Source organism: Saccopteryx leptura, chromosome 6 (genome assembly GCF_036850995.1).
Source record: "Saccopteryx leptura isolate mSacLep1 chromosome 6, mSacLep1_pri_phased_curated, whole genome shotgun sequence".
In the NCBI taxonomy this organism is placed as follows: domain Eukaryota; kingdom Metazoa; phylum Chordata; class Mammalia; order Chiroptera; family Emballonuridae; genus Saccopteryx; species Saccopteryx leptura.
The window spans coordinates 13,341,034-13,357,426 of record NC_089508.1 but is presented as its reverse complement, the minus strand read 5'-3'; the positions used below and the strand labels follow the sequence as shown (position 1 = coordinate 13,357,426).

The 16,393-nt window shown below is 58.1% G+C and overlaps 1 protein-coding gene across 7 annotated transcripts in view; it reads right to left on the bottom strand.

Annotated features, from left to right (window-relative positions):
• The window catches only part of TTC7B (tetratricopeptide repeat domain 7B), a 255,976-nt gene that overhangs the window by 30,536 nt on the left and 209,047 nt on the right, over positions 1–16,393 (bottom strand). For all 7 annotated transcript variants that reach the window (XM_066344074.1, XM_066344076.1, XM_066344077.1 and 4 more), the window contains one exon: positions 6,135–6,337. In XM_066344074.1, the coding sequence (XP_066200171.1) occupies positions 6,135–6,337 (203 nt within the window). The remainder of the gene's footprint in view (positions 1–6,134; positions 6,338–16,393) is intronic.

Here is a 16,393-nt window from a genome sequence, read left to right as displayed (position 1 = left end):
GACTATGGTCTAGTTTTGTTTCCTGCCAATCATTCTTTCCATGCTTGGAAGGAAAAGTGATACTTTGGATGAAAGAGATCCATGTCCGAAGATCAGCATTTGAAAGGGGAAGGGTATTCGATTCTATTTAATTAGTGTAATTGTACCTGGGTCTCATCCAGAGTGACAGAAAGGATCAAAGGCCCTCTTCAAGAACTGGTTTCTCCGAGGCAAAGATGTGCACACCTGTCCTGTCTGTCTGGCCCTGGCCTGCCTGCAGCCCCGGGTCCCCCTTACTGGTCTGATGGATACATCAGACAGACGCTAGTCTCTGGACTAACCCTGAAAAATTCATCAGCTTCAGGCTGCGTCTCTCCTCCAACAGAGGCACAAACTGGGGAACACGCTGCTAACTAATAAAATATGAGACACAAGCGGGTTCACCCAAATCTCATTAAACAGGTGGTCGTGTTGTAATTTAGCAGCGCAAACTGCCTCAGGCAAGCCAGGGCTCACCTCTTCCCCTCCATTCGGACCCTCTCTGCCTGCTCCGGGCTCCTCCTGCCTGCAGCCCAGACCCGTTCCCCACAGCGAACCAGCCCGTAGCCTGAAGACAGCTTGGAGGAAGCCCAGCCTTCTCCCGGCAATGTTGTAGTCACGTGTGCTGCGGAGACTACTTCAGGATCAACCCTTAGAGATGCTAAACAACTTAACAGGTAGTAACAGTGCACAGGACACCCCCCTGCTCCACACAGGTCCTCGCAGACCACTGTCACTGCGGCGTGCCCTCATTGTAACACGCACTCTTCAAACAGTTTAGCCTTAACAGAGCGTGTTTCCTTAACAGAGCCACCACACCACTTCTAAAGTTTTTACACTTGAGATCAGGTTTCTGATGTTTCAGAAAACACAGGATCTCGGAGAGAACCCTCCAAGACATCCTGTGTGTGAGCCTTTAGCTTGAAGCCATCTTGATTGAATTCGGGATGGTTTACCATCCATTTGCAGAAGACAAGCACTTTTAGACCCATCATGCCCCACACAGAAAGCTTATTCTGTGAGTAGACTGGTCCCTTAGGGTAACATCAACACTGAGCAACCTCACTGTGCCCCCGTTCTGCCCCCCGCCCCGGGCGCCCCCCAGCTGGGGCAGGCAGCCCTCAGCCGCACTCCTCGGGCGGGCTGCCTGGTCCCAATCTGTCGACTCCAGCGTCTCCCCTCCCAATCACTGTCTGTCTCCCCTCTTCAAGGAGCTCTGCCAGTGGGGTGGGGCTCCCCACCTCCCCTGTCTGGGCTGCAGCTCTCTTCCCTTCCCCGGCCCCCACCTTGCCTTGGGATCTCTGACACTCGAGGGGCCGGCCCCTCACTGCTGTTAATCGCTCCTTTCCCGTCTCTCACATCAGCTCTGAGATTCCCTGGGTCTGCTGTACGGAACTCGCCCTGGTGAAGGCCACACCCCGGGAGACACAGGAGTGCTCTTCCTTCCCCGCTGTGGGGTCAGGTGGGGTCAAGTGGGCAGGGGCCCTGGCTCCCCAGTGCCCTCATCGCCCCTTCCCATGCTTCTCTGGGCCATCTTCCTCGAGCCGCCTCAGGCACGGCTGCCTCCCCTCTCCCCAGCTGTCCAGCTGCCGAGCCCGAGGACCCCCGTCTCCTCTGTTCCACCTCTTTTCTCAACCTGTCAGCGGCCCGTGGGAGGCCGGGGCGTCCTGCGCCCATGCTCTGGGGTACGTTTACTTCCCAGCCACACGTCTCCTGCCAGCCTTGTCGCCTCCCCTCCACACAGCCTTCCTGGCTCCCTTCCACTGGCATCTCGCGCCTCAAAGCTCCTGTTCCTTTCTTACCCGCACAGCTCGCTCACGGCCCTCAGAGCCCAGGCTGACGCTTTCAGAGGACAAGCAGATGTCCCTGTTCACAGAGCCTGTCCCTGTCCTGGTAACTCTGTCCTTGGCTACCCCGAGTCTCTGTGTCCGTCCTTGGCTGGGGCAGCATCACCCAGGGACCCCGGGAGCCCCGATTCCCTCCCGCCCCCCACTCCAGGTCACAGAGAAACTGGTGGGGAAAAGGGAGCTCTGTTTCATTAATTCACTCTGGATACTGGCAGCTAAAGGCTTTTAAACATAGCACACGAATGTATGTAAATTTATACACTTATGCAAAAATGATATGAAAATATGCCTTTAGGTTTTCTGGAAAAAACCGATCCATGTATGAACTCCTCCCTTTGTCCCAGGCTCTGTAATTTCTACGCCTCAGCTCACTGCGCCTCTACCTCTGCCCACACTCAGCTCTCTGCCGCTCGAGTCTGCGCTAACTCATTATTAACATTAAACACATTATTTCTCCCTTCTCTCTGTGAATTTAAACACATATATGGAGGCCAAAGCTGTTGGAAAACTGTGAATTTTCATTGCGGTTTAATTTACATTTCTCTTGTCAAGTCTGACCTTCTATTAACTTCAGTGAACACCATCTGCCTCCAGATCATCATTGCTTTTTAACCATATTAATGTGTTTGCATTTCTGCTTCAGTCGCAACTCTCCTCCAAGCGGGGTCAGGCGATGTGGCACGCGCCGCCACTTTCCACCCCAGACGTCAGCGAAGGGTTGTGCTTTACGCACAGGTGTGGGCTGCTGGCTGCTCCCGGCTCTGCCGTCACTGTCAGCCCCCTGGTCTCCAGCTGGAGCGGATGCCGGGCTTCTTCCTGCCAGACAGCTCCCTCCGACACCCCTCCTGCTCCTCTCCGTCCCCGTGGGCACTCGTGACCACGCAGACGCCCTTCCCTCCTCTGGCTTTTTCTATGAACCCCAATGGGCTCCTTCCTCTGAAAGGAGGTTGGTTCTTTGATGCTCTTCGGGGCTCGTGTTTTTCTAACTCTGCCTGACCTTGACCTTCTGAGTCTCGCCCTGACCCGGCCCAGGGCAGATGGCACCAGCCCACCCCTCGCTCGCACTCAGAGTGCCTGGTAAGTATGACACTCATCTCTGTCCCCGCCTCCCTCTGCCACACAAGTCTAGAGCCCCAGCTCTTCCCTGGGCCACGGTTTGGCAAAGAGACAGCTTCTGACCTTACTGCAGGCCCTTCTCTTCCCTTTGGGGCTGACAAACCAGTCCGGCAGGACCTTCTGGGACTCAGTAAGAGATTTTCAGTTCCTACGCTTACTTTGAGTCTGGTGCTCATATTATCCCCATTTAGATAGTTGAGGAAACTGAGGCACAATGAAGGTAACTTCCTAGGGTCCCAGAGCTGACAGACGTGGGGTTCCCCACGAGGCCACTCTGGGCTGGAGCCCCGTCCTTGGCCGCCAGAGTGCACGCGAGGCCCTCTTCCTCCTTCCCGCCAACCAAAGCCAGAAAGACACAGCTTCCCGCGCAGCTCAGGGAAGTGGCGGCAGAGGGAGCGCTGTGGTGTTTCAGGGCTGGAGGTCCTGGGACGCCAGGGGCTGTCCCTCCCCGGGGCAGGCTGGGAATACACAGGCCAGCACGCGTCGTTTACAGGGTCACCACGTAGGAACCCTCCAAGCCGCCTTTCGGGAATCACACTGATCACAGTCACTGGGCAGTGTCGGACCACAAGAATCTAAACTCAAAATTTATGGGCTTGTTGGTCCCTGCCTGCCTCCTGGATGGATAGTTCTTGAATATATCAGGATGCACCGAGAAAAGTCTTAAGTGTTTACTATCACTACTGTCTCCTCCTGGGGAGACCTCCAAAGCAGCTCCTGTCTCTGAGCCAGAAGAGGGCCGGTGTCGCCCGCGACCCGGCAGGCAAGGCCATGGTCACCTTCATCAGCGGCTCCCCTGTGTGGGGCCGAGGCGGGCGGCCCTTTCACAAGGGAAAGCATCTGGCATCTGTCCGGGGGCTCAGGTGTCTTGACAAGCTCCAAAGGTGAAACAGAAAACTTCCCCGGTGCGATTTTCCTATTTGATCTTTTGTCTCAGGTTTTCCCATTGGGGACAGACAAGAAATACTCCTCTGAATAATTCATAGGCCCCGAGGTAGAAACACGCTGCCTCTTTTTAATAGAAAGGCAGGGTACACGGCATTGATTATACCTCTTCTGCAACGCTCTGGAAAGAGCTCGGAGACCTCAACAGCTCTTACATCTGCCTCTTATATACTGAGACAAAAACTAAAAGCCACGTAATATTTTTAATCAAACAAACTGTTTAGATCACATAAATTATAAAGCTGTACTGAGCTATAAAATGCTCATAAAGGATAGCTGAAAAAAATTAAGTAGGTGTAATTATTGCAAAGTCTGATTTATTTTTAAAACTGAAAAGGACTGTTGTCAGTTTTCTATTTTAATGAGCACCTACTAGGTGCCAGGAACTCTAGGAGGCTTTTTATGGAAAGCACTTCACTGAGAACTGAGCAAATCACAGCCCAATGCACAGAAACACCAGGGCTCCTGGAGGTCAAGCAACAAGCCCGAGGTTCCCCGGGAGCAAGGACAGGCTGCGTTCAAACCCAGGTCTGACTGGAAAGCACTCGCCCTTCCCGGGTGCCCAGTGCTCGGCGCCTGGGCGCTCTCCTGCTGAGAACCAGGAGTCACTGCGCAGCCCCCTCTACCACTGGCAACGTTACTATGAGAAACGGCAAGAGACAAAGGCTCTGGGATCCTTCAAACAACATTTTACTTATTAGTCACAAAACCACATCCCCCTAACACCTGACAGAAACTCACAGCCTCTCTGGTTGAGTGTTTTCACTTCACAGAGAGGAAACAGAGTGGAGAGCCCACGGGCTTCTCCCAGAGAGCGAGCGACACCACTGGGACCAGAGCGCGGTCCCTGGACTCTGTCCAGTGCTCGCTCTTATGCATCGTACACCACTGATTATGGACGCCGGGCTTGCAAGGGCAGCCGCCACAGGGGGCACCTCCGTGTCATCACACGGCGCCCTTTCCTGCGGTTCATGAAATCACAGACGTCCTACAGCTAAGAATGAAAAAAATGCTCAGAGCCTCGGCCTGGTGTGCAGACCCAGAGAAAGCAGTGCGGCTTTGCACCAGCGCAGACCCAGAGAAAGCAGTGCGGCTTTGCACCAGCGCAGACCCAGAGAAAGCAGTGCGGCTTTGCACCAGCGCAGACCCAGAGAAAGCAGTACGGCTTTGCACCAGCGCAGACCCAGAGAAAGCAGTGCGGCTTTGCACCAGCGCAGACCCAGAGAAAGCAGTACGGCTTTGCACCAGCGCAGACCCAGAGAAAGCAGTACGGCTTTGCACCAGCGCAGACCCAGAGAAAGCAGTACGGCTTTGCACCAGCGCAGACCCAGAGAAAGCAGTGCGGCTTTGCACCAGCGCAGACCCAGAGAAAGCAGTGCGGCTTTGCACCAGTGCAGACCCAGAGAAAGCAGTGCGGCTTTGCACCAGCGCAGACCCAGAGAAAGCAGTGCGGCTTTGCACCAGCGCGCGGACTGGGTTAATTCCCGCATGTCGGTCCGACCGCCGCGCGACCTTGTCTTTGAGAGCGGATAACTGCACAGCTGTGCTCACATATGTTCTTCATACAACAGACCCTACCCCCCATGGGACTGAGGTAGTCGGTGGCCAGCTCCACGGCAAGGGGTAGGGGAGCAGTGGGCAGCCCCAGGCTCCGGGCCCGGGCCCCCAGAGGAGAGCAGGCACACAGACACTGGGAGCTGCAGTGACTTACCTGGGCCTCTCGGTGCAACAGGGCCCACCCCGCCCGCCTCTGACAGGACGCCCCTGCTGGCCAGTGGCCTGGGTGACGAGGCAGAGTCTCCGATCCCTCAAGTCAGAGAGCCCCCAGTTTGTAAAGTGCTCTGGCTTTTGTACCGAAGTCTCCCCAGAGGGTGGACACTCCCCACGGTGGCTGCTAAAAGCATTGCAGAGGCCAACACGACAACGACAGTGCCCAGGGCCACAAGAATGTCTTCGTCAAACCCAGAGCCACACGGTGGCTTGCGCTGGCAGCCAGGGGACCCCTGCCTCAAACTCTCCCCGGCTGCACAGGACCGCTGGGCAGGACTGCCACGCCTAGGGGCTCTGCTGCCATAAACTACAGCGGGAACAGTGCTGCCGGCTTTGCGCACGGCGACAGCCTGGCCAGCTAGCCGCACCTGGCCTTTGGAACCAGAACCGGGTCTGAGGGTGACGACCCGAGGGCGGGTCCCGCGGCGGCCGACTCACCAGGCGCTGCATGCTCTTCACGTGGGTGGGGCTGATGGATAAGGCTTCCTCATACCACCGCCTCGCCTCATCCATGTTTCCTCGGAGCTCAGCAACCTGGCCGCGCATGTACAGGACGTTGTGGGACATGGGGAAGAGGTTGGCGGCTTCCTGGGTGCAGGCTGTGGCTTCTGCAGGCTTCCCAATGCCGATGTAGACTTCAGCTGTGGAGAGAGCAGAGGCAGCTGCTTTCCTGGGCCACTGTCTTCGGAGGCCCCGCGCATGGCCGTGACTCTGGTTGGGGATATTTACCCCCCCCCTCCCCCGAGTCAGGCAGGGGACTGTCTGAAATACACAGCACCCAGAGCCAGCCAATCCCCCACCCCGAGCGGTAGCAGCTACAGACTGACAGTCCTTCAGGCCCACTGTTACACAGGACGTAAGCCACTCATACTGTGGGGCCTTGAAGGGGACACATGTCACCACCAAGAGGACAGTATGGCCTGTGCAACTCCCCCAAGTACACGCCCCTTCAGCTCTGAGAACTACAGAGAAAGGGCCAGAGTGAGGTCCAGGACAGGCAGACCAGAGGCGCATGGCCCCTCGCAGGCAGTGGCTCTGCCCTTCGGCCCGCTCTCCTGACGTGTGACGAGGGCAGCCGGCTGGGCCTACCGGTCTGTGGGATTGATCAAAATGGCAGCTCCTGCCGGCCTGGCCATCTCGCTGGGGTGTGTGTGTGTGTGTGTGTGTTACCGCACCCTGGAGACTATTGACTGTGTGTCACATCAACAAAGCTCTTGGAAAAACCAAGCTGTCACTTTCATAAAAGCAGAGAAATGACCTTTCCTCCATCTCAGGCCTCAATTCTTCCAACCCTACATGGAGGGTCCTGAATTGCTCTGCAGCCCAGGTGTCCCCGAAAGAGCCCGTCACACACGTCCAAGCGCCACCTGCCTGTCTCTCAGGCTCACACAAGCGCCCCCTTGTCCTGAGGTCCCTGTGCTCACAGCACCATCATCTTCCCGGCGCCCGGCCATCGGACCCCTCTGCCGCGCCTGTCAAGGCCGCTGCCCAGGGCCCGACTCAGGAGGCTGCTGTGCTCGGACACCACCGACTCCGTCTTCCTGCTGGCCGGTCCCTCGCTCATCCGCTCAGGTCTTGACCACGGACGGGCCTCCAGCCCGGCAGTCAAAGGTGCTTGCCCCGTATCTCCAAGTTACTTATATGCACATTAGTCTACTGTGTATGATGTGATGCACGTGGAAACAGAAACAGAATAACACATCACAAAGATACAGGAAAGTTTCACTCTCTTCCTCGCGCACCCAATGAGCTGTGTCCTCGAGGCCAGGTCTCGCTGAGCCCCCACCTGCCTCACCAGCCACCACCCACCCCACATGCGGCTGCCACACCATCCCTGGGGCACAGTGCCCCGGGCCGTCCCCCTGCAGAGAAAATGCTTCTTCCTTAAGCTTGGCCGGCTGCCCCCACCCTTCCCGGCTTTCTTTCCCTCCCTATATCAACTGACAGGTTCATCTGGTCTCATCATTATCCCTCTGGATAGAACATGAGCCCTATGTCACACGAGGGCAGGGCCTGTGTTTGTGCTGCTCACCACCCTGTCCCCGAGGACTAGAATAGTGCAAGGCACACAGCTGGAGCTCAGGAAACAGTTCTGAATGAATGAATGAAAGAGTAATAAAAGTAACAAAAACAGTAACTAACTTTCATTAAAAGGGTGCTTCCCTTGTTTCTTCTTTTATCTGCACAGTGATCCTATAGGTAGTGTTATTTTATCCTATTAGGTGAGGAAACTGAGGCACAGGGGCTGAGCAACTTGTCCAAGGTCCCAGGGCAAGCTAGGGGCACAGCCTGGCTTGGAGCCTGCACCTTTGGCCTCCACAGAGAACAGTGTCTCCCCTGCACCAGAGAGGACTCGGGCATGGGCAGCTTGCCTCCCACTTGGTTTGGCCTCTCCTGGCCCCTGAGGCACTGCTGAGGACCCCGGGGCTCCAGAGCATGCAGACTGTAGGCCACAGTGTCATGGAACATTGAGAATTCGATGCCTGGGCCTTGTGTGTGGCCTTGGGCAAGGCAGTCAACTTCCCTGGGCCTGTTCACCAGTCAGAGGGGGGCCGTTCACTGGTCAGAGGGGGCCCCGATGCCGGAGTGAGGAAACTAAGGTGCTGAGGTGAAATGACCCGTCCACGCCCCCGCAGATCTCTTGGGCTGAGCTGGGGTACTGGGGGGATGCGGGTTCAGCCTCTGTTTTAGCGGGGCTTCCGAGAGGACGGCCCACAACACAGGCGCACCTCGAGAGACCGTGCGTGGGCTGGGCTCCCTACACCTGTAATACAGACAGCGTCGCAGTCGAGCGAGCCACACGAGTCTTTGGGTTTCCCTGTGCACATGCAAGTTATGTTGACAGTACCGTAGTCTTTCGGTAAACAGCTTTATGTCTAAAAAAAGTACATAATCTTAATTAAAAAGTACTTTATTGCTAAAAAATGCTAAGCATCATCTGAGCCTCCCGCTAGCTGTCATCTTTTTTTCTGGTGGAGGGTCTCAGCTTCAATTTGTAAAAAACGCAGTATTTGCCAAGTCTGATAAAGCGAGGTCTGCCTGTAGTCACTTCCCCTTCGTGAGGATGTTACACCGAAGGACGCACAAAATCTAAGGCCCCATGAATAAACCCTTAGTGGTGGGGTTCCTGATACCAACCAAGTTGTTTGGGATGTGGTTGGGGTGGTAAGAGGAAAAGAGTACCCGGAATCCCTGGGGGTCTTCTCGCCAGCCAGACGTGCCGGCCCCTCCCCAACCACGAGGCCATGCGGGTGTTTCCGATGAGCTCGCAGGGCTCGGCTCCGAAGCCTGCCTTCCTGGGAGTCCGCGGCTCGCACAGCGACCAGCACCTCCCCGGAAGAGGGTTTCACAAACATCTATCCCTGGGCGCACAGGGTTAGCGACTCCCTCCCTCCCCTGCGTTCCTGCAGCACCGCTATCGGCCCCTGGACATACCACCTTCGCCAGGAGACGCTCCAGTCTGCCTTGTTTCTGCCAGGAGCCCCTGGCCGCAGCCACACCCGGCCCCTCCGCTGTCCTCCCCCAGGTCCCATCGGGTTGCTGCATTTGGGAGAAGGACTTGGGTCTTGCTCATGGGGCCCCTCAGGGCACTCGCGGTCCAGCGCCTTGTCCCTTGGTCGCTGGCACTCACGGTTTGCTCCCAGGCACAACCCTGGGTTTTCTCCCTGCACGGGGAGGCCGGCAATTTGGGATGGGTGAATTCAGCATCAGGGAGCCTGACTGAGACCGAAAGTCAAGCCACAGCCTCTGATCCAGGCGCTGGGGTTTGATCTCCGTCTGCTTCCTCTGCCGATTTCCTAACTGGTGGAGGAGAGCTCAAGGGGTAAAGAGAGGAGCTTTGTTCATGCTTTCCCAAAGCCTCCAAAGTGTGATCAGCTCCTGGCTTTTCCCACTCCCTTTCCCGACAAGCAGCCGCCAGGCACAGTCCTCTCTGCGTCCCTTCCACAGACTCTAGCATGCAGTCGGTGCTCAGGAAACGTTTGTGGGAGAGGGGACGCTGAATGAGCTCAGAGGGGGCAACCGTTTCTGTGGCCCAGGAGAGCGATGAAAGTCAGAGGCCAGAGAAGCAACAGCAAGTGAAGTGTCCCTGATCGTTTCTCCAGGGACTAAATTCAAGTTCTTTTAAAAAGAAGTAAACAGAGGGCCTGTGAGCGGAATAAGAGATAGAAGGGCAGGACCAGAGACACAGAGGGGAGCTGGCTCCAGGAACTTAAAGCCCATCAGCTTCCAAACCAGGACTCATTTGAGTGTGAGGTCAGGGCTCCACTGCAGGGTGGCTCTGAAAGGTCTCTCTCTGAAGAGATCACAGGGAAGTTCTGTTCTGGTCATTGGCAGCAGACAGAGAACCAAAGGCCAGTGGCTACTCAGGGTCACGGACATTTCTAGCTCGTTCCCAGAGCTCAGCCTACACCAGGGGTCCCCAAACTTTTTACACAAGGGGTCAGTTCACTGTCCTTCAGACCGTTGGAAGGCCGGACTATAAAAAAAACTATGAACAAATCCCTATGTACACTGCACATATCTTATTTTAAAGTAAAAAAACAAAATGGGAACAAATACAATATTTAAAATAAAGAACAAGTAAATTTAAATCAACAAACTGACCAGTATTTCAATGGGAACTATGCTCCTCTCACTGACCACCAATGAAAGAGGTGCCCCTTCCAGAAGTGCAGCGGGGGTCAGATAAATGGCCTCGGTGGGCCGCATGCAGCCCGCGGGATGTAGTTTGGGGACCCCTGGCCTACACCCTGGCTATCCCCTTTGGTTTGTCCCTGTCACTGGGTCACTACGAGAAATGTCGCAAATAAATTCCCTCCTCTGCTTGCAAACCCCAGCGGTCCCTACCGCAGGTGAACGTGACCTGCGCGGTTTTGCTTCGCATTCAAAACGAGGGCCCGCCACCTTTCCAGCACCTCCTTCCCGTTCAGTCACGGGCTCGCCACCACCCTCCACCGGTGCCGGTGCTGTCCCTTCCGCTCCAAATGCCTTCCTCTGCTGAGAGGCCAGCTGCTGAAGACCAGCCACCCTTCACTCTGGGCTCCGCGATCCTCATCCTGCACGGCCTCCCACCCAGCCTGGGGTGAGCCATCTCCCCGCTGCCCTGTGTGCCTGTGTGTTCCGGGAAGTCCCTCACCCAGTGTGTCTTGTACACAGCGACCTGCATGTGCACCGGCGTGCCCATGAGATGCCATGCCCCCGGAGGGCCGGGATCACGTCAGCACACTTCTGCGCCACACAGAGGGCTTGCCCACAGGCTTTCTGAAACTGTTGGTTAAACCAAAGTACAGATGTGATCTGAAAAGGGCTGAGTCTCGCCGAGAGTCTGAGGACAATTTCTTCCTCAAGGTGAAGAGGCTTCCTGACTGGGGACTTCAGCTGCAAGGTAGAGCTTTGGCTCCAGCCGTGCCTACCTTGGGCTTGAGGTCGGGCAGAGCATGGCTGAGAGCTGGCCTGGACCCGTCCGGCCAGTGTGGGCATGGCACAGGGCTACATCTGTCCCAGCGCTGCACCTGTCCCAGGGCTGTGCCTGTCCCAGGTGCGTCTGTCTGTCCCAGAGCTGTGCCTGTCCCAGGTGCGTCTGTCTGTCCCAGGGCTGTGCCTGTCCTAGGTGCGTCTGTCTGTCCTGGGGCTGCGTCTGTCCCAGGTGCGTCTGTCCCAGGTGCGTCTGTCTGTCCCAGGTGCATCTGTCTGTCCCAGGGCTGTGCCTGTCCCAGGTGCGTCTGTCTGTCCCAGGTGCGTCTGTCTGTCCCAGGGCTGTGCCTGTCCCAGGTGCGTCTGTCTGTCCCAGGGCTGTGCCTGTCCCAGGTGCGTCTGTCTGTCCCAGAGCTGTGCCTGTCCCAGGTGCGTCTGTCTGTCCCAGGGCTGTGCCTGTCCCGAGGCTGCGTCTGTCTGTCCTAGGGCTGTGCCTGTCCCAGGTGCGTCTGTCTGTCCTAGGGCTGTGCCTGTCCTGGGGCTGCGTCTGTCCTAGGGCTGTGCCTGTCCCAGGTGCGTCTGTCTGTCCCAGGGCTGTGCCTGTCCCAGGTGCGTCTGTCTGTCCCAGGTGCATCTGTCTGTCCCAGGGCTGTGCCTGTCCCAGGTGCGTCTGTCTGTCCTAGGGCTGTGACTGTCCCAGGTGCGTCTGTCTGTCCTAGGGCTGTGCCTGTCCCTGGTGCGTCTGTCTGTCCTAGGGCTGTGCCTATCCCGAGGCTGTGTCTGTCTGTCCCAGGGCTGTGCCTATCCCGGGGCTGCGTCTGTCCCAGGTGTGTCTGTCTGTCCTAGGGCTGTGCCTATCCCGAGGCTGTGTCTGTCCGTCCCAGGGCTGTGCCTATCCCGGGGCTGCGTCTATCCCAGGTGTGTCTGTCTGTCCTAGGGCTGTGCCTATCCCGGGGCTGCGTCTGTCCCAGGTGTGTCTGTCTGTCCTAGGGCTGTGCCTATCCCAGGTGTGTCTGTCTGTCCTAGGGCTGTGCCTATCCCGGGGCTGCGTCTATCCCAGGTGTGTCTGTCTGTCCTAGGGCTGTGCCTATCCCGGGGCTGTGCCTATCCCAGGTGCGTCTGTCTGTCCTAGGGCTGTGCCTGTCCCAGGTGTGTCTGTCTGTCCTAGGGCTGTGCCTGTCCCGGGGCTGCGTCTGTCCCAGGTGCGTCTATCTGTCCCAGGGCTGTGCCTGTCCCAGAGCTGCATCTGTCCCAGGGCTGTGCCTGTCCCAGGTGCGTCTGTCTGTCCCAGGGCTGTGCCTATCCTGGGGCTCTGCCTGTCCTGGGGCTGCATCTGTCCCAGGTGCGTCTATCTGTCCCAGGGTTGTGCCTGTCCCGGAGCTGCATCTGTCCCAGGGCTGTGCCTGTCCCAGGTGCGTCTATCTGTCCCAGGGCTGTGCCTATCCCGGGGCTGCATCTGTCCCAGGTGCGTCTGTCTGTCCCAGGGCTGTGCCTATCCCGGGGCTGCATCTGTTCCAGGTGCGTCTGTCTGTCCCAGGGCTGTGCCTGTCCCGGAGCTGCATCTGTCCCAGGGCTGTGCCTGTCCCAGCGCTGCACCTGTCCCAGGGCTGTGCCTGTCCCAGGTGCGTCTGTCTGTCCCAGCGCTGCACCTGTCCCGGAGCTGCATCTGTCCCAGGTGCGTCTGTCTGTCCCAGGGCTGTGCCTATCCCGGGGCTGCATCTGTCCCAGGTGCGTCTGTCTGTCCCAGGGCTGTGCCTATCCCGGAGCTGCATCTGTCCCAGGTGCGTCTGTCTGTCCCAGGGCTGTGCCTGTCCCGGAGCTGCATCTGTCCCAGGTGCGTCTGTCTGTCCCAGGGCTGTGCCTGTCCCGGAGCTGCATCTGTCCCAGGGCTGCGTCTGTCCCACCAGGGCTGCGAGGCAGCTCTTTCCTTCTCACAAAGGTGCCTTTGGCTGGGCAAGCCTGATCTCTGGGATCAGTTAAGCCAGAGGGGAAACCTTTTCTGAAACTCACACACAAAAACTCTAAATGCCAGAGGCAGCCCAAGGGCTGACCACAGTGCGGGCATCGTCATGCGTGCCATTCCACCCGAGAATGGGCAGGCGGGGCGGGAGGAGACTGGGGAGCCCCCAGCCCCGCCCCCAGCCATGCAGGTCAGGTCTGCAGGCAAGCGGGCAGGCAGGGCGGGAGGAGACTGGGGAACCCCCGCCCCCAGCCATGCAGGTCAGGCCTACAGACAAGCGGGCAGGCAGGGAGGGAGGAGACTGGGGAGCCCCCGCCCCCAGCCATGCAGGTCAGGCCTACAGACAAGCGGGCAGGCAGTGAGCTCGGCCAGCAAAAGCCCTGACCGCTCAAAACTACTGCCTTTACCTCAAGTCCTGCTTCCATAGAGGGGGTGACTTGTCCTTGGGAAACAAATCTTAGCCACTTGGCTCTGGGGTCGCCCCTGCCCGTGGAGGGCAGAGGGTCCCCGGGGGCACCAGGTGTCTGCCAGCAGCAGCAGGGGCTCTGACACGCCTCCCGTGTCTTCATGTCCTCACTCTTCCACGTACAAATCAGCACGAGGGCCAAGGAGGAAAGGGGTCATGCGTCCTGATGAGTTTGCGGTCACCCTCCCAAGTCACCGAGGCCTAGGGGAGGCTCTCAGCAGAACTGTCCCCACTCTCTGGAACTCGGGAAGTGAATGGTGGTGGAGGTTTCGTTTCCGTGCGACAGTCCTACCCTGAGCTTCACTGGGCCAGGCCCCATGTTGGGGCCTGCAGTCCCCAAGAGGAACACTGCCCAGGTCCTGTCCTCACTGAGGGCCTGGCCCAATGCCACCATCAGGGTCTTGCATGACTGATGTTTATCTCTGAGTCTGTGAATGGCTGCGTCTGTCTGTGCGGAGCGGTCCCTTGCCAGGGCTTGGTGGGGTTGCAACATTGGTTCCTTCTCCCCTCGCTGCACCGGCCACACACTTTGTCCCTTCCCAGGCCGTGGTCCAGATGTTCTCCCGACTCTTTAATCCTTTTCCACAGTCCCCTGTCCCCAACCCCTCACTGACCCTGATTCGTCATTCACAGAGAAGACGGAAGCTGCTGAGCTGACCTCAGGCCCTTGGTTGTCCAGGACACCAATCCACACTGTCCCCTCCGCCCTGACTGAGGGCCAGCCATCTGCCTGGGCCCCGGGCCCACCACTCCCTTGTCTCCTCGAGCGAGACATGCCTTCCCACGTCCTCTCTCTCTTCTGGGCCACCAGGGTCTCAATCTTGACCGCATCATGCCCGTCAGTGATCAACATGCTTCAGTATCCACCATTTTAAATTATTTTTCCTTGACTCCTCCCCTCCCCAGCTACTCCTCTTGTCCCCTCTCTGCTCCAGGGGGTTCTTCTGGAAAGAAATGTGCCCTCCGCCCTTCTCTCCTCACTTGCTGTCCACTGTCCAGCCCGCATCAGTGCGGCTCCATCTCTACCACGCCACAGACCTGTCTTGTCACGGTCACCAACTCCCATATGCGAAATCCAACGAATGCGAATGCTCGTCTCTACCTGACTCAATTTCTCAACAGCGTTTCCTGCCAGCCACATCCTACTGTAAAAAGTAGTTATTTTAATCGCTGTTAAGTATCTTGCACAACTGTGACAACTGTCCTTGCTTGGCAGAACGGGGCACTAGGGCTCAGAGGGATTAGGACTAACCTGCTGTGGACACTGTGGTGGGGCCAGGATCCCACCCGTCCACGTCCGGAGCCCCCGCGCTCCTTTGTACACCCCCTCGGCGGCCACCCCCGCCTCTCCTGGTCCCCTCCCACCTTGCTGACCACGCCCTTTGGTCTCTGTGGCCTCTCCTCCCTCCCCATATTTTAAATGCGTGTGTGGGGTGCAGGTCCCTGCTCCAGCCCTCCCCCTCCCCCATCGACGTCCTCTTCCTCGTCACTTTCACCACACCCCCGGCTTTCATCTCCATCCCCAAATTTCTGTGTCTAGCCCAGTTCTGAAGTGCAGGCCTGACTATCCAGCACCTGCCTGGCATGGTCACTGCCGTGTTCTCAGGCACCTGATCCTTCTGAGTTCACACAGGACTTGGGCTTCTCCTCCCGGCTAACCCCAACATCAGCTCTTCCCCCAGGCTTCGTGTAGACAATGGAACTATGAGTCACCCACCAACTCGAGCCCCAAACGCAGCTCCCTCCTCTTCGTCACCCTCGGATCTAATCCATCAATCAGTCCTATTACTTCTATCTCAGGGGCTTTCCTGGTGTCCCCTTCTGCTATCCAAGCTTGATCCCGCATCGCAGCCAGATTGCTCCCTCTCCACGGGGACCAATGCTTCTTTCTCTGCTTCTTCTGCTAACGCTACAGCCCCGCACTAGGGGGCATACTCTTAGAGCCTCAGTCCCTCCCTTTTACTCTTCTGCCTGAAGTCCTTTGATGGCTTCTCAGTGCTTTTAGGATGAAAGGGTCTGGCAGGATCTTGCCTCACCTGAGGCCACGTTACTGCTTCCCCTGTAGGCTCACGCCCAGGGGCCCTGCCATGTCTCTGATACGCAGAGCTAGCATGGCTCGGGGCCTTTCCCTGTGCTATCCTGGGCCTGCGCCATCGTCCTGACCAACTGCTCACCAGCCCTCGGGGCTCTGCTCCCGTGTGCTCAGGCCTCCGCTGGCTCTCGCCTGGGAGGACCTCCGTCACCAGTTCTCCCAGGACCCCCTCTGCTCCCGTGTGCTCAGGCCTCCGTGGCTCTCGCCTGGGAGGACCCCTGTCACCAGTTCTCCCAGGACCCCCTCTGCTCCCGTGTGCTCAGGCCACCGCTGGCTCTCGCCTGGGAGGACCTCTGTCACCAGTTCTCCCAGGACCCCCTCTGCTCCCGTGTGCTCAGGCCTCCGTGGCTCCCGCCTGGGGAGGACCTCCGTCACCAGTTCTCCCAGGACCCCCTCTGCTCCCGTGTGCTCAGGCCTCCGTGGCTCTCGCCTGGGAGGACCTCTGTCACCAGTTCTCCCAGGACCCCCTCTGCTCCCGTGTGCTCAGGCCTCCGTGGCTCTCGCCTGGGAGGACCTCTGCCACCAGTTCTCCCAGGACCCCCTCTGCTCCCCTGTGCTCAGGCCTCCGTGGCTCTCGCCTGGGAGGACCTCTGCCACCAGTTCTCCCAGGACCCCCTCTGCTCCCGTGTGCTCAGGCCTCTGCTGGCTCCCGCCTGGGGAGGACCTCTGTCACCAGTTCTCCCAGGACCCCCTCTGCTCTCTCACGGCACCCGGCACAATGGGGATCAAGTCTCCTGCCTTTGCTTTGTTTTGAATCTGCAAAC